Source organism: Staurois parvus, unplaced genomic scaffold, assembly GCF_062004578.1.
Source record: "Staurois parvus isolate SC_StPar_1 unplaced genomic scaffold, SC_StPar_1.0 ptg000013l, whole genome shotgun sequence".
NCBI classification, from domain to species: Eukaryota; Metazoa; Chordata; class Amphibia; order Anura; family Ranidae; genus Staurois; species Staurois parvus.
Window position 1 is genome coordinate 12,081,706 of NW_028317809.1, and position 23,485 is coordinate 12,105,190.

The 23,485-nt window shown below is 43.9% G+C and overlaps 2 protein-coding genes across 2 annotated transcripts in view; both read right to left on the bottom strand.

Moving 5' to 3' along the window:
- The window catches only part of LONP1 (lon peptidase 1, mitochondrial), a 32,146-nt gene extending 26,265 nt beyond the window's left edge, over positions 1 to 5,881 (bottom strand). The window contains exon 1 of the mRNA XM_089675692.1: positions 5,357 to 5,881. Within this exon, the coding sequence (XP_089531818.1) occupies positions 5,357 to 5,818 (462 nt within the window). The 5' untranslated portion in view covers positions 5,819 to 5,881. The remainder of the gene's footprint in view (positions 1 to 5,356) is intronic.
- Positions 5,882 to 10,357: 4,476 nt separating this feature from the next.
- On the bottom strand, positions 10,358 to 11,656 carry LOC149473613 (zinc finger BED domain-containing protein 5-like). The gene has a single exon (XM_089674969.1). The coding sequence runs from the start codon at positions 11,654 to 11,656 to the stop codon at positions 10,358 to 10,360; it is 1,299 nt and encodes a 432-aa protein (XP_089531095.1).
- Between the last annotated feature and the right edge of the window lie 11,829 nt (positions 11,657 to 23,485).

A 23,485-nucleotide genomic window follows, 5' to 3' on the forward strand; every position in this document is an offset into this window, starting at 1 on the left:
GCATTTATGGCAATAGCTCTTATGGTGCAAGGAAGGCCATAGATGGGCAGATATCTTGCCTGAGAAGGATGATCTTGGAACCTAAAGGATAAGTCATTACATGTTACACCCATATTCAGGGAGTAACATGTTACAAATGCACCAGCCCCTGCACCCCCGATCCCCCATTTTGACAGCTAGCGGGGGATCTTCTGCTCCCACTAGCTGTCACAATTTAAAGAAAAAAAAAAAAAACGCCTTTGAGGCTGTCGGCTTGTAGTTCTCAATGAACATGGCACTGTGAGCGCTGTGGTAGTTTACAGAGTCGTCCCGTTAGCAAGTATTGGCTTCCCTGTACAAGGTACGAGGAAGTAGATACACTGACAGGACTGCAGGAGACCTGCATGGCATCAGCGATCGCTGGTGACATGCTTTATAGGCTTCCAAAACAAAAAAAGATAAATGCACATTTTTTCACCTGCAAAAAAAAAAAAAAAAAGCACTTTTATTAATTTTTGTTTAAAGGTGAACGTATCCTTAAAAGTGGTTGTAAACCCCTACATTTACGCAGTGAAGCAAATGGCCTCACGTGATACACAGAGATGAAACAAATCCTCCTACGTAAGTTGTACCTGTTTATCTATAGCTTCTGTCCCCTACATCCATTCAGATTGCTGAATTTACACAGTATCTCAGCTCTGAAAAGCAGGGGGAGGAGAGCTGAAGTTACATTCAGTAAGGAGAGCTCTAAGAGATGATTGGAGGGAAGCAACACCCCCCCTCCACACAGCACACAGGAACAGAGCTGAGGCTGTCAATCACAGGCTGTGCCCTATCCTCCCATAATTTTTCTTTTGGTGTCAGGAAAACTGATCAGAGGGGATTCGGGCTGATAGCAATAGAACGAGGCAGCAGACAGAAATGACACTTCGTGCTCTGGATTGAGACAAGTACACACTATAGAGGGATATGATTTGTTCATATTTCATATCTGAGGTTTACAACCACTTTAAGAATTTGCAGCAATTCTTTTAACAGTGACAGCGGCACAGATGTGGTATTTCACATTACCCCAGTCCCAGTTCACCCAATCTGAGGTCTAAACCACAAATAGTTAAATTACACATTATTATTTATTATCCATCACTCCTGCCAGCACATACCAGGTTTCCTATTTTATATTACACTGTTATCCAATGTAGACACGATGGGAAAAAGCTAACCAGGACTCCACTGTCAGGACTCGATGACAAAAGTAAAAACCAACATGACCAAGCGTCAGCTAGGCTCATTTTATGTTACATTCAAACAAGTAAAAATTCTGTTTATTTCTTACCGTTTTAAGACAAGTTTTTTTTCCTTTTTTAACCACTTGCCCTCCGGAGGATTTACCCGCCTTCCTGACCAGGCCTTTTTTTTTGCTATTTGGCGCTGCACTATTTCAACTGGTAATTGTACGGTCATGCAATGCTGTACCCAAATTAAATTTACGTCCTTTTTTTTCCCACTTTACACACCTGTGCGCTTTTTATTTTTTGCGCTATAAACAAAAAGAGACCGAAAATTTGGAGAAAAAAAAAACAATATTTTTTACTTTCGGCTATAAAAAATATGTAGTAAACTCAAAGTTAGTCATAAATTTAGCTCAAAATGTATTCTGCTACATGTCTTTGGTAAAAAAAAATCCTAATAAGTGTATATTGATTGCTTTGTGTGAAAGTTATAGCGTCTACAAACTATGGTATAGATAATGCAATTTACGCCATTTTTTGCTATACAGAGCTGCAGTAGTTTAACTGACAATTGCGCAGTCATGCAATACTGTACATAAATTAAAAATTATGTCCTTTTTTCATACAAATAGAGTTTTCTTTTGGTGGTATTTGATCACCTGTGTGCTTTTTATTTTTAGCGCTATAAACAAAAAAAGACCGAATAGATAATGGAATTTACACAGCTTTTACTTTCTGACTGCTCATCACATTCCTTGAGGTGCTAATATACCAGGATAGTACAAACACCCCCAAATAACCCCTTGTTGGAAAGTAGACACCCTAAGCTATCTACTGAGAGGCATATTGAGTCCATGGAAGATATTTTTTTTTCCCCACAAGTTTTTGGAAAATGACAATTTTTTTTTTTTTTTTTTTTTTACACAAAGTTGTCACTTAAATAATATATTGCTCACACAAGCCATGGGTATATGTGGAATTACACCCCAAAATACATTCTGCTACTTTTACCGAGTATTGGGGTACCACATGTGAGAGACTTTTTGGGAGCCTAGCCACATACAGGAGCCTGAAATATACATGCGATCAGCTGTGATTGGACACAGCTGATCACATGACCGAGCTGACATCTTCGGCTCTTTCCATTGATCGGTTATCCGTTGTGTCCAAGGGACACAGCGCACCACCAATCGCCACACTGCGCGCTCCTGGAGCCGTGCACGCACGGTTAGAGTTGGAGGACGTCATATGATGTCCTCCCAGAACAAGAGAACCACCTTGCGCCCGTCATTACCTTATATGGTGTCATTGGACACAGCTGATCACATGGTAAAAGGCAGCTGTAACTGGCCTTTTACCTCATCACGTGATCGGTCTTTTACCTCATCACATGATCAGCTGTGTCCGTAGGACACAGCGATCACAGAGACTGCCGGGTGTGTGCCACTGGGGACGTGTGGGAGGGCGTGTTCTAGGATGCCCTCCCAGAACTGGACAACCATGCTGTAGCCGTCATTCAGCTATAGTGCAGTTGGCAAGAGGTTAAAAATCTGTATTTTTTGCTAGAAAAGTTACTTAGGACCCCCAAACTAGAGATGCACAGAAATTTCGGTGACCAAAATATTTCAGCCAAAAATACCCCTATTGGCCTTTGGCCGATATGAAAATAGGCATACGGAAATATGAAAATGTTGCCCAGTGGTTCTCAGGCTTGCCTGAGAACCCATCCAACGATCCTGGCGTTGGGCATAGAGATCAGTGAAGCAAAGATGGCCTCCACTCATCTCTATGCCCTTGAAGGACTGGAGTGATGGCATACGTCACTTCTGGTTTTTTAAGCACTAGATCAATGGTTTTTTTTGACTAATGCTTTACATTGTAGAGAAGAGATCTGGGGTCTTATTGACCTCATATCTCTTCATAAAGAGGACCTGCCACTGCTTATTTGTATCACAAGGGATGTTTGCATTCCTTGTGAAAGGAATAAATAACTTTTTTTAAAGGGACGGTGTAAAAAAAAAAAAAAAAAGTTGAAAGTGCCCCCGCGCTTGTAAGCAGTGAACGCATACGTAGGCCACACCCACATATGTAAACGGTGTTGAAACCACACATGAGGTATTGTCGCGAATGTCAGAGCAAGAGCAATAATTCTCGCACTAGACCTCCTCTGTAACTTTACACTGCTAACTTGTAGAAATTTTTAAAGCGTCACCCATGGAGATTTTTTAAGTACCGTAGTTTGGCGCCATTCCACGAGCGTGCGCAATTTTAAAGCGTGACATGTTGGGTTTCATCATCTTTCATACTTTACAAAAATGTAGGGTATATATTGTTTTTTTAATTAAAGTGTATTTATTGCCAAAAAAATTGCGTTTTAAAAATATGTACATTTTTACAAACTGTCCATTTCGGTTTCGTTTTTGGCCAAGTGCATCCTGAATTTTTGGTTTCGGCACTGGAATTTTAATTTCGGTGCACCACTGCCCCAAACATCTGCTGTGTAGAGAAATACACAGCAGCATGTTATTGCTGGCAGGGGAGAGACCTGTGTTGTTTACACACAGGTCTCTCCCGTCACTGTTTCTCGGTGATCGCTGGGTGCCGGAGGAGAATCTCTGGCCAGGACCTGGTGATTGATATCTGTAGCCACCAATGCCAGCACAAGTAGGGTGGCGCAGGTGCGCACTCCCTACCTGGAAATGCAAATCACGTATATATAAACGTGACTTTATGTAGCCCTGCAGCAGTATTTCTGATATAGGGCAGCAGACTACTGGTTAAATGTTGGCGTTTTTGTTTATAGCGAAAAAAATAAAAAACTGCAGAGGTGAGCAAATACCACCGAAAGAAAGCTCTATTTGTGTGAGGGGAAAAAAAATGACACATTTCATTTATGTACAGTGTTGCATGACTGTGCAATTGTCAGTTACAATACCGCAGCACCGTATCGCAAAAAATGGCCTGGTCAGGAGGGGAGGGGGGAATCTCCGGAGGTCAAGTGATTAAGAATAGATATAGTTAGGCTGTTCTTTCACCTAATCCCGGCCTCTACCTAGGTTCCCCCACACAGTGTTAATGTCAGCCTTTACCTCAGTGGTCTCCAAACTGCAGCCCTTTGCCTGCTTTTATCCGGCCCTTGGGGCACTATTTCATCCATGGATACCAAAAATGGAACAAAATTCTCCCCACTGACACCAATGAAGGGGTATATTTCCTCCCAATGGCACCAACGATGGTGCACACTCCTACCAGTGACACCAATGATGGGGCCCAATGACACCAATGATGGGTCACAATTCCTCTCACTGATGCCAACGATGGGGCACACTTCTACCAGTGACACCATTGATGGGTCCCAATTCCTCCCATTGAAACCAATGATGAGACACAATCCTACCTGTGACACCAATGATGGGGGAAATGATGGGTCACAATTCCTCCCACTGACACCAACAATGGGGCACACTCCTACCAGTGACACCAATTATGGGGTCCAGTAAAACCAATGATGGGTCACAATTCCTCCCACTGACACCACCGATGAGGTACACTCCTACCAGTGGCACCAATGATGGGTCACAATTCCTCCCATTGACACCAACGATGGGGCACACTCCTACCAGTGACACCAATGATGGGTCACAATTCCTCCCACTGACGCCAACGACGGGGCACACTCCTACCAGTGACACCAATGATGGGTCACAATTCCTCCCACTGACGCCAACGACGGGGCACACTCCTACCAGTGACACCAATGATGGGTCCCAATTCCTCCCACTGACACCAATGATGGGGCACACTCCTACCTGTGACACCAATGATGGGGATCAATGATGGGTCACAAATCCTCCCACTGACACCAATGATGGGGCACACTCCTACCTGTGACACCAATGATGGGTCACAAATCCTCCCACTGACACCAACGATGGGGCACACTCCTACCAGTGAGACCAATTCCTCCCACTGACACCAATGAAGGGGTGCTCTTCCTTCCTTTGACACCAAAGGTGGGACACTGGACATCTATTCCAACTGACATCAGGCCCTTTCCTACTTCCAATAGCCACGGTCCAGCCCCCCTAACGTCTGAAGGACAGTAAACTGGCCCTGTTTAGAAGGTTTGGAGACCCGTGCCTTACCTCAATGATCTTGACGAACCTGGGGAAGACGGGGTTCCTGGACACTGCAATGACAGGGACATTGGGGAACACCTCGGGAATCATGAGAGGGGTGAGAGCAGTGACTATGGGGGCGCTGTAAGCGGCTTCTGCTCCTCCACCATCCTCCCCACTACTGCTCTCATCTCCTCCTTCCCCGGACTGTGCCCCGTCCTCTCCAGAGGAAGCACCGCTGCCCCGACTCCCGAATTCATGTACAGATCGGCAGTGGACGGTACACAGCCGGGGGACATTGGAAGAATGGGCAGCGCTGACACAGCGGCTGAGCCGAGTCCTGATTGATGCATCCTGAGAGCTGACAGCAGAGTAAAGCCTGCCTCGTATGTGCGGCCTCCAGCCAGTCTCTGGTGCCGCTCCCAGTAATCCGACCCTGCATTGTCCCAGCCACCGGCTGCACCTCCACAGCCGCTGATAACCTGTCATGCTGTCGGCTTCACTCCGTACACCACCGGTCCAGCGCTATCCTAGAAGCACGCTGCTTCCGGCACACAGCATTGATGTCAGAGACTACCCACCAATGCCCGGGCCGCTGCAGACATTGTGCTGATGAACCCTCAGCAGCCATGATTGATGAGGTAGTATTAGGCAACAGTTCTAGCTCTATGTGACCTTGAGCTCTTTTATTTACTGTAACAGAAGTATCAAGGTCCTTTCACACTGCACTACACGTATATGTGCAGAAACTACCATTTGTGCATGTTTTATGCACATTGCATTGCGTTGAGATGCATTCATGTGTGTTGCAGTGTGAGCGAGGCGCATAAAAAACATTTTTTTTCTATTTGCCCTTGTAGTGACCTGTGTTTATGCAGTGCTGAAAAATTCAGGTCACTTCAGGTAGTAGGAAGGACCCCTTATTAAAATGATACAAAAGGATAATGCACATTGAGCCTCAGTTTACATATATGTGGTGTGGGAAACGCAGCGAATCCCAAGCATTTCCTGTACTGAAATCTCACTCCGTTCATGCGATTAGCCAGGGGTGTCAATGTTGAATTAACCATTTCCCGCCCGACCTATAGTAAAATGACAGCTGGGTGAGCCTATTGTCCCTCCGGGTGGACATCATATTATTATTATTATTATACAGTATTTATAAAGCGCCAATAGTTCGCTCAGCGCTGTACATTACAAAGGGGGACAGAACATGTGACAGAACAATACCAATACAATGCAAAACATGAGGGGATTGAGGGCCCTGCTCTTTCGAGCTTACAATCTAGGAGGGAGGGGATGGTGGCACAGGAGGAGATAGCTGTGGGGGATGGAGTGGTAGGAAGAGTGGAGGAGGTCGGCAAGTTAGCAGGGGGTGGGGTAGGCTTCCCTGAAGAGATGGGTTTTCAGGGTGCGCCTAAAGGAGAGGAGAGTAGGTGATAATCTGATGGGTTGGGGCAGGGAGTTCCAGAGGATGGGTGACACCCTGGAGAAGTCCTGGAGGCGGGCATGGGAGGAGGAGACCAGGGAACTAGAGAGAAGGAGGTCTTGTGAGGAGTGGAGTGTGTGTGCTGGGCGGTACTTGGATATTAGGTCAGTGATGTAGTTCAGGGCAGTATGGTGGACAGCTTTGTACGTCAGTGTTAGGGTTTTGAATTTGATCCGTTGCGCAATCGGAAGCCAGTGGAGGGATTGGCAGAGGGGGGTGGCGGAAACGGAGCGGTTGGAAAGGTGAATGAGTCTGGCCACCGTATTCAGGATCGACTGAAGCGGGGATAGCCAGCGGCGAGGCAGGCCAGTGAGGAGGGAGTTGCAGTAGTCGAGTCGTGATATGATGAGGGAGTGGATGAGTTAACTGCTTCGCACTCCTTCAAAGCAGCACTCAATCAGAAGCAGCACCCCCATCAGTGATTGCCCCCCATGAGCTGATCTAAATTTATAGAGAGATGCTCAAATGAACATTCAACTCCACCCCAATTAGAAGCTGATAAGGATCACATGAATAGTGGGGGATGTTTCTCAGGAAACAGACTACAGTCATAAAACGGGTGCAGCTGGAGGTGAGAATCATATGACGTCCTACCAGTCTCGCCACTTGTGCGCACCCCCAGGGGCACGCGGTGCGGCGATCAGTGATGAGCTGTGTCCCCCAGACACAGCGCACCACTAATCAAAGGAAAGAGACAATGAAATTAGCTCTTTCACATATGGCAGGATGTTTCCAGTCAGAGCCACAGCCGGTCACAAATGTAAAAAAAAATCTCGGTATCTCGCCGTTACTGGCTTCTCACTCACCGATTTTGTGTGAGAAGACCCAGGAACAGTGAGTTACAGCTCTACAGCTACTGTTTAGTGCATTATACTGCCCTAATTGTCCCCCAAATAAAAGAGCACCTGTCACAGCCGCTGATCAGTGTACCTTTCACAGCCCAATAGTGCACCTGTCACAGCCATCAGTGTACCTGTCATAGCTCATTAGTGTACCTATCACAGCTCATCAGTGCACCTGTCACAGCTCATCAGTGCACCTGTTACAGCCATCAGTGTACCTGTCACAGCCTATCAGTGCACCTCTCACAGCTCATAAGTGTACCATTCACAGCCATCACTGTACCTGTCACAGCCATCAGGGTACCTATCACAGCCCATCAGTGTACCTGTCACAGCCCATCAGTGCACCTGTCACAGCCATCAGTGTACTTGTCACAGCCCATCAGTGCACCTTACACAGCCATCAGTGTAATTGTCACAGCCATCAATGTACCTGTCACAGCCCATCAGTGTACCTGTCACTGCCCATTAATGTATCTATCACAGCAGCCATAAGTGTACCTGTCACAACCCATCAGTTTAACTGTCAGTGCATCTATCAGCACAGCCCATCAATGTACCTGTCACAGCTCATCAGTGCACCTGTCACAGCCATCAGTGTACCTGTCACAGCTCATTAGTGTACCTATCACAGCTCATCAGTGTACCTTTCACAGCCATCAGTGCACCTGTCACAGCCATCAGTGTACCTGTCACAGCTCATTAGTGTACCTATCAGAGCTCATCAGTGTACCTTTCACAGCCCATCAGTGCACCTGTTACAGCCATCAGTGTACCTGTCACAGCCTATCAGTGCACCTATCACAGCTCATCAGTGTACCTTTCACAGCCATCAGTGTACCTGTCACAGCCCATCAGTGTACCTGTCGCAGCCCATTAGTGCACCTGTCACAGCTCATCAGTGCACCTGTTACAGCCATCAGTGTACCTGTCACAGCCTATCAGTGCACCTATCACAGCTCATCAGTGTACCTTTCACAGCCATCAGTGCACTTGTCACAGCCCATCAGTGTACCTGTCACAGCCCATTAGTGCACCTATCAAAGCTCATCAGTGTACCTGTCACAGCCCATCAGTGTACCTGTCACAGCCCATTAGTGCACCTGTCACAGCTCATCAGTGCACCTGTTACAACCATCAGTGTACCTGTCACAGCCTATCAGTGCACCTGTCACAGCCATCAGAGTACCTATCACAGCTCATCAGTGTACCTGTCACAGCCCATCAGTGTACCTGTCACAGCCCATCAGTGCACCTTACACAGCCATCAGTGTAATTGTCACAGCCATCAATGTACCTGTCACAGCCATCAGTGTACCTGTCACAGCCCATTAGTGTATCTATCACAGCAGCCATAAGTGTACATGTCACAACCCATCAGTTTAACTGTCAGTGCATCTATCAGCACAGCCCATCAGTGTACCTATCACAGCTCATCAGTGTACATTTCACAGCCCATCAGTGCACCTGTCACAGCCATCAGTGTACCTGTCACAGCCCATCAGTGTAACTGTCACAGCCATCAGTGTAACTGTCACAGCCATCAATGTACCTGTCACAGCCCATCAGTGTACCTGTCACAGCCCATTAGTGCACCTGTCACAGCTCATCAGTGCACCTGTCACAACCATCAGTGTACCTGTCACAGCCCATTAGTGTATCTATCACAGCAGCCATAAGTGTACCTGTCACAACCTATCAGTTTAACTGTCAGTGCATCTATCAGCATAACCCATCAGTGTACCTGTCACAGCAGCTGTCATCAGTGCAGCCATCACAGTGCCACCATCACTGCTGCCCATCAGCAGTGTACCCATCAGAGCCGCCAGTCAGAAGTTTACCCGTCATAGAGCCTCCATGTCACAAAAATTGTATACTAGTGAGGAGGCATATAAAATCCTAAGTATGACGGGCAAGAGCAGTGGGGAGCTCTCACCATCCGATTCTGATTCGGAAAAGGAACCAGTAGAAAGTAGTAGATTTGTCCCTGAGCAAATCATCTGTGTGGAAGAGTCCCTTGTCCACTTTACTGGCTGGCTGGGAATCAAGCCATGCATTCCCAGTAAAAGGGACAGGTATGAACTGAAGCTCAACAAGCTCTGTGAAAGTGCCATGGGATACAGTATGTGCATGCCTTCCGCGTGTATGAAGGCATAGACTGCAAGCTCTAGCCCCCAACCTACACAAGTGGAAAAATTGTCTGGGACCTGGCATTCCCACTGTTCCAAAAGGGGTATGACATTCACCTAGACCAGTGTTTTTCAACCTTTTTTGTGCAAAGACACACTTTTTTCATGAAAAAAATCACGAGGCACACCACCATTAGAAAATGTTAAAAAAAATTACCTCTGTGCCTATATTGACTATATATAAAGTAATTCTCTTGAATAGGAATCAAACACAAAGAAATTATTTTATAATTACTTTATTATGAAATAATAAAGTATTTTATAATTGTTCATATTTCTGTTTACTTACTCAGTGCGAAACCTGGGCCTGTTTGGCTGAACACAAAGCTGATATTCTGGCAGGAATCGAAGAAAGACACACACGTAGCTCTTCGTCAACAGCTCTCAGTCTCTCTCTGTCTTTAGTTTTTATAGCAATCAGGCTTGAAAAGCTCATCTCACACAGATATGTAGTGGAAAATGGGAGCAATGTCAAAATAGCTTTGTTTGCCAGAACGGGGAACTCCTCCTACTCATTTCGGCCTTGCATTCGTGTGTTCAGCTCAATCAGATGATGAAAAATATCTGTCAGGTATGCCAGTCTTGCACACCACTCATCACTTGCAAGCAGCTTTGCGTAATCTGACCTCTCATTTGTCAGAAACACTTTAAGTTCCTCCCGCAGCTCATACACACGAACCAAGACCTTGCCACCCGACAACCACCGGACCTCCGTATGAAACAGCAAGGTTTTATTCTTCGCTCCCATCTCCTCACACAAAGCTGCAAACATGCGACTTTTCACGGGTCGTGACTTTACAAAGTTTACCATGCGCACAACATCATCCAACACAGGAACTAGGTCTGCTGGTAAAGTCTTGGCTACGAGGGCCTCACGGTGTAAAAAACAATGCGTAACAATCACATCTGGATTTCTTTCCTTCACTCTGCTTACAAAGCCTTTGGTGCGCCTGACCATGGCTGCAGCTCCATCGGTGCAGACACTTGTGCAGTTTTCCCACTTAAGTCCTCCTTGTTCAAGGTATTCTGATGTGACTCGAAAAATTTCTTCTCCTGTTGTTTTTTCTGGCAATGCCTTGCAAAAAAAGAAGTTTTCTCTAATTGCATCACCATCCACAAAACGCACATTGGCCAAGAGTTGAGCATGTCCACTGATATCAGTAGACTCGTCAAGTTGCAATGCAAATTTCTCACTGATACGGATCTTTTCCAAAACCACACTTTCTATGTCTGCAGACATGTCATTAATAATACGTCTGGAAATTGTGTTGTCTGAGAGAGGGACTTTGTCTATTTCCTTAGCTGCTTCAGGTCCGAGCATCTCCTCTACAATAGCTTTGCAGGCGGGAAGTATTAATGTCTCTGCCACAGTGTGCGACTTTTTTGACTTGGCTATAAGTTCAGAAACTTGATAGCTAGCTTTAAGAGCTCTTTCATTTACCTTTGTGGTTTTTCTCATGAAAGTGACCTGTTTCTCCGTGTTTTCACGCAGGCGAACAAAAAAGTCCGCATTCTTGTTTTGAAGCGAAGGGTGTTTCGTTTGGAGATGGCGTTTAAGTTTACTTGGGACCATAGCACTGTTAGATTGCTTTTCACCACACACCACACACAGTGGAGTTGGTTTCTTTGCATCTCCGGTGAAAGTAAATCCAAATGAAATATAGCTTTCGCTATATTGCCTTGTGCCAGAGAATTTCCTTGAGCTAACCATCTTTGCTTTCTTTTGATCCCCACTCATACTTGGGCTCTTATCTGGCTCCGAATTTTGTTCAGAGTCCAGTTCTTTCCTTTTCAAAAATGTGTCCATCACTGCAGTATCTGTTCCTGTCTCACTGTCACTCAGTACTTACTGCGCTTGTCTCCTCCAGATAGCCGCTGTCCGTCACACTCAGCACTCCATCCAGATCCATCAGTCAGCGCTCTTCTGCTCCTGTCTCCTCCAGATCCATCACTCAGCGCTCTTCTGTGCTGCGTCCGCGATAATCCTCCAGAGTCCAGATCCTTCGGTGCTCTTCTGCGCATCGGCGATCTACTGCGATGTCTTCTCCTGTCAGTGTAACAGTGACACCGGAGCTATTTATAGTCCGTAACATGTGGCCTCGGCTCACAAATAGACCAATCATTAGATTCTAATGATTGGTCTATTTGTGAGCCGAGGCTACATGTTACGGATGAAATTGGAATTTTTCCCACGGCACACCAGTCAATATCTCATGGCACACTAGTGTGCCGCGGCACAGTGGTTGAAAAACGCTGACCTAGACAATTATTACACAAGTCTGCCACTTTTCTGTCACTTGTACCATGAGAAAACCTTGGCCTGTGGTACCACCCGCTCAAACCAGAAAGGCTTAAGATAAGAGAGATGTGTACATTTTGTCCACCATCCACAATGACTTTGCGGTTGAAATTTATGGAAGACGCAGCCCCATCCAAAAGCCGGAGTGTATGCATGCTTACAATCAATTTATGGGGGTGTGGGGGGGGGGGGGTGGATTTAAATGATCAAATGCTACAGACCTATTTATTAACAAAAAAAATCCCTCTTCTGGTATAAAAAAGTTGTAATTTACTTTTTCCATTTGGTCATTTCACCAACAGAAACAGGAAGAAGACGCCAAAAAAGATGTAGGGTATGCAGCAGTTAGGAAAGACACCAGCTTTCATTGTCCCAAATGTCCCTGCCAACCAGGCCTATGCATCGGAGACTGCTTCCGACCTTATCACATGTCCCTGAAATATTAGTTTCCTTTTCTTTTAACAGCCTGCCATTTCCCCATTTCTAATATTTGTGCTGATCATTTGCCTGCTGCCTTGATTGATCATGCCTCTGCATTCCACGTAGACTGATCCTGGCCTGTATACTGACGATGCCTCTGCCTGCCCTCTGGATTGTTTCTAAACCACGTTTCTGCCTTCCACCTGAACTGACCCTAGCCTGTTTATCGGCAATGCCTCCGCCTGCCATCTGGATTATTTATCGACCATGTTTCTGCCTTCCACCTGTACTTATCTTGGCCTGGTAATCAATCATGTTTTTTAGATGATGTTTTGCCCTGCTACTGTAGTAGTGGGATTCAAGATAATACAGGGGTCTCACACATGTGAGGGGCTTCAGAGCAGAGTTCCGAGTAGAGAAAAACAGTTTTTGGTTCTCTCCGGGTTTTGTAATTCCCGAAACAGGGACTGTTAGTCTGAAAGCTTCAAAGAGATTGGGTGGGATGAAGCCTCTACCCCTATGCTCCGGTCCTACCAGACCGAGACCCTAAGCCTGCTGGCTGCTTGGACCAATGCTTTGGCTGTGTTGACCATATCTCTGTCTGCTGCCTGTGATCTTCCAGGACTTTTTTATTGACCAAGTTCCTACCTGCTGCCTGGACCAATACTTTTGCTGTGCTGGCCATATCTCTGTCTGCTGCCTCTAATGACCCAGGACTTTTTATGGACCATATTCCTGCCTGATGCCATGATGATTGCTTTGGCTGTTGCTGACCACATCTCTGCCTGCTTCCTGGACCAGTGCTCTCCTCTGTGGACAACTACTCTACTATAACCACATGTAATCTTTTGTTTAGCTAGACTGTGAAAAAGTCTCACACATATGGTATCACCATATTCAGGAGGAGTAGCAGAATGTATTGTTGGGTGTAATTCCATGCTGTGTTTTAGAAATATCTTATAAACTGACAACTTTGTGTATAAAAAAAGTTTTTATTTTCTTTCCAAGTTGTGGAAAAAAATTACATGTTCAGAAGACTCATTATGAGTCATAGAATATAAATTGGGATGTCTTCTTTCCAAAAGGGGGTAATTTTGTGGGTAATTCCACTGTCCTGGTGCTCCAGGGCCTTCACAAATATGATAGGTAGTCAGGAATTAGATGAGTTGTTTATGTCCCTATAATGCCTGTAAGAGCTACTTGGATGTTGGGCCTATTTATGTGGCCAGGCTGTGTAAAAGCCTCACACATGTGGTATCGCCATTCTCAGGACGAGTAGCAGAATGTATTTTGGAGTGTAATTCTTGCTATGCCTATGCTGTGTTTTAGAAATATCTTATAAATTGACAACTTTGTGTAAAAAAAATATGTTTTAATTTTCTCTCCACATTTTCCAAAAACTTGTGGAAAAAAAATTACATTTTCAAAAGACTAATTCTGCCTCATAGAATATGAGTTGGGGTGTCTTCCTTCCAAAATGGGGTCATTTTGTGGGTGTTTCCACTGTCCTGGTGCTCCAGTGCCTTCAAAAATGTGATATTCAAGAAATTAGATGTGTAAATTATGTCTCTAGAACGTCTGTAGGTGCTACATGGATGTTGGGCCAGGCAGTGAAAAAATCTATCACATGAAATAATTTGTTAATATGACAATTTTGTGTTAAAAAAAATAATATTAATTTCTTCACATTCCCAAGAATTGTGGTAAAAAAATTACAACTTAGCAAAACTCACTCAATGTCTCTTACTAAATACCTTGGACTGTCTACTTTCCATTTGGGGGGTATTTGTAATGTCTTGACATTTTAAGGCTACAAGAAATGAGATAGGTCAGTACATCTAGATTGATTCATTTTCAATGATACGTAGCATAGCTTGTAGATACTTTTAGTAGTTATGATACGTAATGATACGTAGCATAGCTTGTAGTAACTTTCACACAGCCTAAATAATATACACTAATTTGGGTTATTTTTACCAAGGATATGTAGCAGTATAGATTTTAGCCTAAATTTATGAAGAAAAATTAATTATTTGTAAAATTTTGTAATAGAAAATTTTGACAAAACATCCACTTTGTTAGTTTCTCCTTTTTTTTGCTTATTTTGCAAAAAAAAACAAAAAACCCAGTGGTAATTAAATACCACCAAAAGAAAGCTCTATTTGTGTGAAGAAAATTATAAAAAGTGTTATAGTCATTCAGAGTGTGAGAGGAGGTAAAAGTGCCCTGTGCTGAAGTGGTTAATGACACCCCAAAACAGGTCATAAAATAAAGTGAGACAGTAAGAATTGGATTGCATGGGTGTTCACATATTCCAGTGCAGCAAAAAAAAAGATACCTGCACCTTTTTCGTGCAGGTGCCGTGCGAATTGAGCCCATACAAAATGAATGGCTCAAATTGCACTGCAAAGAATCACATATGATTTGAACAGGAATGCAGTGCGATTCCTGTCCAAATCACATGTGATTTATTGCACCACTGTAGTGTGAAGCCAGGCTTAGGTGATTAAAGTGGAACTTTACGCATAACAGTTTGCTAACAGCTAATGTTTTTTTTTTTTTTTTTTTTTATTCCAATGGTTTTTATTAATTTTTAAACATTATAAAACAGAAGCAATAAAACACGCCCACACAGGGGCTATCAATTGCACAGAAAAAAAATGCAAAATATAAAAAAAAAAAAAAAAAAAAAGGAAAAACAGTGCTCTAATGCAAACAGGGCAAAAGGTACGCCCACGCAGGGGCTATCAATGGCACATAAGGTACAAAACATTAATGCAACTGACTCTAACAACTAAAGGCAGCTGTCCAGTCACACCAAAGACAGAGAGAGAGAGAAAGGGAAAAAAAAAGGGGGGGGGCAAAAAGCAGGGGTCCAAGAGCGCCAGTATCGAATGCCATTACATCCCCAGATTAGCCAGGGGGAGTATGGGAAAGGCATATTGTAACCACGGCTCCCATATTTTCAAAAATTTACGGTGGGAGTCGTTGCGGATACTCGACATCTGCTCGTTGAGCATCATAGTAGTCATACGATCCCGCACTCCCTGAAGAGGGACAAATGTTCTAGTGGCCGATAAAAACAGATAAGAAGCCAACTTCTGCTGGTGAGCCAAGAGGCCCGGTATGGGGCAATGAAGCAAGGCATATCGGGTATCCCGGCGTATGGAGAGATGGAACAAGGTGAAAAGGAGGCCAAACACACGAGACCAAAGCGACTAACAACTAATGTTTAACACATTAGTTACTATGCTACCAAAATTAGGGTGTGCTGTAAATTGTCTCCAGCATTGCTCCTGTTTCTTCTTGCTGGAGGCCACCATTTTTTTGAAGCCCAGAGCAGTCGCTTCCTTATTGGAAACTCTCACCCTCTCCTTGGTCTTAAAAACTATTTGTCACTTTATGTAATTAAAATATGTACATTTCCAGCCTTGATTGTACTTCTTTGCTCAGATAGAGATGAAGGCTGACAGAAACTTCACAGTGCTGCCTATGATGGAGAAAGGAGAGAATATCAGTGGATAAGATAAGACACCATCCTTGTAAATGTAACTCTTTTGTGTCTTCCTGGCAGCAGAGTTTGTCCTGTCACCTCTCCTGCTTTTCTCCCTCCCTAATCTGTGTTCCTCTGTGCAGTCTGTGTCATTCCTGTTGCTTTCTTCTCCCTTCAGCAGTAGTAAATCTTAATGCTGTCAGCTGATCAGCCTCTTGAGGCTCTGATTTTAGGCACAGTGCCGAGAATAGAGAGCAACTGAGCATGTGCAGATCAGGGTGAGGCAGTGTATTACTGGATTTTAAACAGTGTAGGCACTTATTATTCACAGAGTCCTGGAGAAGTTTTGCTGTTTGATGGTTTTGGTCCGGGAGTGTGGCAGCGGCGGAGGAGGAGGCAGCATGGGATCGGTGTGGAGGAGGCCTGACAACATATGCACAGATGATCCATGTGGAGTGGGTGAACACCATCTGAACCATCATTGGAGGTTATGAAGGAGGATGAAGTGGTTGCCATATGATTGCTCTTGTGCCCATTTTGACCACTCTCAAATATATCTGGTAAGCATTCTTTGAGCACGGAGTGGGGTGACACATGGTTCACTTGGATTTGTTTGATCATCTAGCAACTGAAGATCTATGCTTGCACTTCAAGATACCTTTTAGTGCTCTTTTGGCATTGGGACTTATTGTTTTTTGCAATCATTTTTCTACACATCTTTCAGTGTTGTCAATTTTGTTTTCACTTCTGCTTTATTTAATCTAATCAGATTGTTTCTTGCACGTTTAGCGCCATACTTATAACTATAACACTTATTTTGAATGTTTTATATAGCTATACCTGAAAAAAAGGCCAGCATGAAATGATCAAGCAGGACTCCATTTTCTGACTAAAGTTCCACTTTAAGGGCTTTTTCACACAAGCTATAGTCTCTGAAGAGCGGTCCAAGTTTGGATCATTCTTCAGAGAACATTTGACAGGCAGTAAGGAGGCCACCTCACAACCTGCTTTAACTCTTTGATCATCACACTAGCAAGCCATAGTGCAACTGGTTACAAAGCGCTCGCCAAGCGGCCCTGTGCACTTAAATGTGTCTCAATCGACAAGCGCTACAGATCTAATACGCAAAAAATATTTTGGCTAAACCATACAAGTGTTTTTTGACCTCTATTTTTCCTTTATGTTGGCTTTTCAAAATTTTGAATGCAGCAATATAGAGGTTGGATAAAAAGTTTAGAGCAGAATAACACTTTTTGTAGTAAAACAGAACATTTTGTTTAGAGATGTCCACATCAGAACAAAGGTGTCCTATTATCATGCAGCGGTGCTCAGTTCTCGGCATTCTTGGAGAAGACATTTCTCCTCTGAATGCCTTTTTATGAAGCGGTGTAGATCAGTTCTCTGAATGAAGGCAGAAGTGATCTACAAACACTTTCAATGCTGGAAAACGGCTGCTTTTACTATAATCTCGCGAGATGACATATTGGTGTCCGTTTATGAACCAGCAGTAATAGATTGCTGCTCAGTTCTCCGGCATTCTCGGAGAACACAGTTCTCCTGTGAATGCCGTTTATGAAGCATATGTAGATAAGTTCTCCAAACGAAGGGAGAACGGTCCACAGACGCTGGAAAATGGCTGATTTTACTATAATCTCGCGAGATTACAGTAAAAGATCAGTTTACTAAGCAGAGGTAAATTATTTCTGCTTAGTTTGCGGTCCCTCCGATTCTCCAGCTCTTGGCTGGAGAATCTGGAGGGAGAACACAGATCTCCAGTGAAGGGCTGAACATGTTCTCCTGAGTGTTATAAACTGTGAATGACCAGAGAATAGCTGTGATCCTCTGAATCACAGCTATTCTCTGTGTCATAAAAGGACACCTAAGAGATTAGTCAAACACCGTTTACTAAGCAGCAGTAAATTATCGCTGCTTCGTTTGCTGTTCCTCCGATTCTCCAGCTCTGGACTGGAGAATCTGGAGGGAAAATACAGATCGCCAGTGAAGGGCTGACATCGCTCCTTCATATATTGGCCATCTGTGTGCTGAGATGATCAGCGGAGAACATGTTCTCCACTGATCATCTGTGTTTCCTAAACCACTAATGATCGGATATCAGCAACGATCCTCAGGATTGCCGCTGATCTCTGCTTCATAAAAGGACACCAAAAAGAGAGAAAACTGAGGCTGCATGAGGAACAGTGGGATATGGTTTCAAAAGAGGGACAGTCCCTCCAAACAAGGGACATTTGGGAGCTATGCAATCTATATGAAGGATAAGTTCATCTTTTAGACAAAAATAATAAATGCACATTTTTTTACCTGCAAAAAATGTGCATTTATTATTTGTTTCTGCAGGAACCTGGAGAGCATTACACCAGCCATCAGTAGATCGGTGATGCCATGCAGGTCTCCCGCAGACCTGTCAGAATATCTGCTAGCCATGCGGGATGTACGGTCAAGCAGATATTCTGACAGGAAGCTTCAATGAACTACCACGGCGCTCCATAGCGCCGTGGTTCATTGAAAGCTACAAGCTGACAGACACTAAGGCTGCTGGGACTTGTAGGCACTCAATCACAGAACTCTGTAAATGAGTGATGCGGCTGAGTGGGCGGAGCCCAGCATGGCCACACTGTTTTCAAATCTAACAGATAGTATGAGAAAAAAGTCTTGCTGTGCTATCTGAGTGGGGGGGGGGGCATCAGGTGCAGCTGCGGCTATGGAAACATTAATTATTTTATTTTTTTCAGGTACTTATATAGCGCTGTCAATTTATGCAGTGCTTTACATATATATTGTACATTCACATCAGTCCCTAACCCTCAAAGGGTGTACAATCAAAGGTCCCTAACTTACATTCATACATACAAGGGCCATTTTAGACAGGATCCAATTATCCTACCAGCATGTCTTTATAATGTGGAAGGAAACCAGAGTAACTGGAGGAAACCCACGCAGACACAGGGAGAACATGCCGTGGTTGGGAATTGAACCAATGACCCTAGTACTGCCAGGCAGAAGTGCTAACCATTTAGCCACTGTGCTGCCCTATCATGTTACATGTTCCACCCTAAAAACAGATAAAACATGTAACATGTTCCAAAGGTGAACTTATCCTTTAACCTATTTCTAAAACAGTCATATCATGAATGATAACTGCAGGGCAGGGGCAGACTGACAACTCATAGGGCCCCCGGGCAATAGGGGATCATGGGGCCCCGTGTCTTTGCCCAAACTCAAAAAAGCCTATGAAAAAGGTACCAGGGGCATCTCATGGGGCCCCCTACTGACCCCGGGCCCTCGGGCAGTGCCCGAGTTTCCAAATTATCAGTCCGCCCCTGCTGCAGGGGCGTATTTACCACAAGGCAAACAAGGCATTTGCTTAGGGCAGCATTTTTCAGGGGGGGCAGCACCACCCCCTGGAAGAAGGGACACTTGCATCATGGGGACCAGGTGGGTACCGAGAGAGGCTGCGGGCTCCTTGATGATGTATGCAGAGACCGACTCTCGTTCCCAAGGATGTCCAAAGCTGTGAAGGTGAGTGACTTTTTCATGTGTGTTAGTGGAAAGTTCTCATTGGTGGGGGTGACAGGGGTGTTGTTGGTCAATGTCAGGCTCGCTCCGCTGGGGAGGGGGGTCCAATTTTTGTGTTGCCTAGGGCAGTACTAAACCTAAATACACCACTGGATAACTGTAAAAGAGGCTTGTTCTCTCAACTGAACTGTCAAGCCATCAAATGGCTGGTGTTGTAACTGATCATGTGTGCAGCAACCATGGCAAATGCAGATCAAACAGACATCATGATGGCATCTTCTTTGACTGTAAAGAATAGGATAGTTTAGTAATATTGCAAAAAATATGCCACTATTCACAAATGTGCCAAGAGGGGAGATCCCACTATGAGTCATGATGAAGTATTTTAGCTAATGCATCCTGCTAGACAGCTCTCTGGATATCAGTAACAGCTGGAGAAAAGAGTATGAGCTTGGTGAGAGGTCAGGGAAACTAATAAAGAAATAGGAAGAGTGTCAATCATCAAACTAGATAGGGTTAAGAAGTGAGATCAAGAACAAAGAGGTGGAGAGAAGGGCTTCCAGAATAATAGGGGAAACGGTGAAAAGAAAAGGGGGAGAGGAGAGAAATACCAGATGGTAGGACGTTGAGTTATTAGTGATAAAATTGAAGCAGACATGTAGTTTGTTGCAATGGTGTAGAGAAGTTAAAGGCTAAAGCCTAGTACACACGATCGTACAAAAAAATACCACTTTCGAAGCGATCATACGATAATCTGATCAGCTTTTGTCCAAAATTACTTGAAGGGACAAGCACAAAAATGTTTCCCGTACGATATCAGATCGTACAGTTTTCGCCCGAAAATACAATACAAATACATTGCAATACATGACTCTCTTCCAAATTTTCATTCTATCCTACAAGAATTTTCATAACTTTAGTAACCTTTTCATTATTGATGTGTGACTAACATGCAAAGAAAAACAGATGACCATTCATCCAATATTTTAATCCTGTGTACGGGGTGGGGAAATCCGCTGACAGCTTATGACTCATCCTTTGTTAGGGATGAAGTGCCTGCCTGCTCCTTAACGACCATGTTGTTTACTGGTTGTTAAGGATGCCTTTACAACCAGCTAAAGTCACACAAAGCATAAAATGCAAAATGTATACAAAGTGCAAAAAAAAAAGCATCAAAAATGGGTGTGAAAAAATGCAAAATACAACCAGAAAATGCATCAGCTGCAATCTATGTGAACCTAGCCTCAGCTCTACAGACCAGCCATTTATGAAACGTAGTGTTCTCTTGGTGAAGAGCCTGTATGATCCACTGGGGGTCATAGCTCTCATCACAATGTGAGGCAAATCCTAAGACAGTTAACAGAGGCTCTAAAAGACTGGGACTCTTTCCTACAAATTGGAAAAAAAATCAAAATGGTAGTCCTGGAATCAATCTCTACATGCCATAGATGGGATTTATATACTGTTCCACTTTAGTTTCCCTTGCTGCAGCGTAGAGAAAGAAAATTCTCATTTTCTCAGAAGCTTTCACTGAGATCATAGCAGCTGATACCTACCTCAAGGTAATAGATTCCCACAATTAAACCCATGTGGGTTTTTGTAAGGCAAAGTCAGGTTAGCTCCTAAGCAAGAGCAAACAGTTTCTTGTCTTGAGCTTTGTGGGACTGTGCTAGTTGTGGAAATATCAGATTATATGCTGTGTGAACTAGACATTCAGACAGATGGCCTCAAGATCTACACAGACAGCAAAGTTGTTCTGGACTACATATACAGTCAGAAAAACCACTGGTTTCTACAGTGATTCCTAGGTGCTCCTTGAGTAATGATTAGTACCCAAGGTGTATGAGGTGTGAAAATTTACTTTGCCAAATGAACTGTAAAAGATGTATATCTATACACTAGTAGCTGTTTGTTGTCATATATCAAGGATGAGGAGTGATAATTCTAATTATTGCTGTTGAGGCAAGAGTCCGCTAGCCGACGTGTAAATTGGATCCCAGCGCAGAACAGAGTCCACAGAGTGTTTGCAAACAATACAATGGTCAGAAGCCTTCAACGTACTTAATCCTGCTCTGATGATACGTTAGCAGGCATATAGATATTTTACCTGTCCAACATATTTCCAATCTATAATATGCACCTAGGTAGCTTCCATGCATGCAATAATGTATGCTATCTTCTAAGCTTGTGCTTCCAAAATGATGTGTGAGCAATCAAAAAATCTTTTCTTGATATACAGTTTCTAACATGAAAGCAATAATTAAGATTTACAATTAAGCTACAGTGTCTACAACCTCCGTTACCCAGGACAGTAAACAACTGAACATCTGACCAAGTAACATTTTTCTCCTTACAGTTATATAGGTACCGTCTGCCTGTTGAGTAGAATATTATAGGAGTAGTTTGCCATCTCTATCAATCTTGATGAACTCCCTTGTAATTTGTAAATGGACTTGTCACTGGTCTATGTATGTTCATTCAATACCTATGCACACACATCTACACTCTCCGGCCACTTTATTAGGTACACCTTGCTAGTACTGGGTTGGATCCCCTTTTGCCTTCAGAACTGCCTTCATTCTTCGTGGAATATATTCAACAAGATTTTAGAAACATTGCTCAGAGATTTTGGTCCATATTAACATGATAGCATCATGCAGTTGCTGAAGATTTGTCTGCTGCACATCCATGAACTGTTGATACAAGGCAAGATGGATCCATACTTTCATGTTTATGCCAAATTCTGACCCTACCATCTGAATGTCGCAGCCAAAATCGAGACTCATCAGATCAGGCAACTTTTTTCCAATCTTCTATTATCCAATTTTGGTGAGCCTATGCGAATTGTAGCCTCTGTTTCCTGTTCTTAGCTGACAGGAGTGGCACCTGGTGTGGTCTTCTGCTGCTGTAGCCCATCTGCTTCAAGATTTAATGTATTGTGTGTTCAGAGATGGTGTTCTGCATACCTTGGTTGTAACGAGTGGTTATTTGAGTTACTGTTGCCTTTCTATCATCTGGAACCGGTGTGCCCATTCTCCTCTGACCTCTGACATCAACAAGGCTTTGTTGTTGTGCCTGAAAATCCCAGTAGATCAGCAGTTTTAGAAATACTCAGCCTGTCTGACACCAACAACCATGCCACATTCAGAGTCACTCATATTCCCTTTCTTCCCCATTCTGCTGCTCGGAAGAGTGGGGTAACTCAATTTTTTTTAATGCAATTTACTACCGCTTTAAATAAATAAGACACGAGAAATGTGCATGAATTCCAGAGATGTACTGCATGTTTTTTTTACTGCCCCGACATACACTTTACAGTGTACTTAAATCCCCAATAAATGGTAGCTAACCCTCCATTAGTGTAGTGAATTTATTATTATGTCAAATTTTCCTTTTCCATTATTTGTATCCCTTGATATTGCCAATATTAGCTGTTGCTGTAACTTTCTAGGGTGAAAGTACTCACTGGGGTTGATTTACTAAAACTAGAGAGTGCAAACTCTGGTGCAGCTCTGCATGGTAGCCAATCAGCTTCTAACTTCAGCGTGTTTAACCACTTCCCATCCGGCCCATGTATATAAACGGCCGGACAGGAGCACTGTAGGGGCGGGTGGCTGTTTATAAATGTCCTCCCCGCTCCCTGCTTGTGTGTGCTCCCTGGAAGCACGCAGCACTGCGATTCGGTGCCCGCTGTGTCCTCCAGACACAGTGGAACACCGATCGTTGTATGGGACCTCTGTGTGAGGTCCCGATCATGTGATTACTGATTGGCCAATCAGTGATCAAATGAAGAGTAGTAAGCAAGATATCACTTCTGACATCATTGCTTACTACTAGTGAAATTTGTGAATGATCACAGAGGTCACATGGTACAAGGCTATTCAAAACAG

Excerpts from the sequence above, each read along its gene's own strand:
- LOC149473613 (XM_089674969.1), bottom strand. The coding sequence starts at position 11,656 with ATGGACACATTTTTGAAAAGGAAAGAACTGGACTCTGAACAAAATTCG.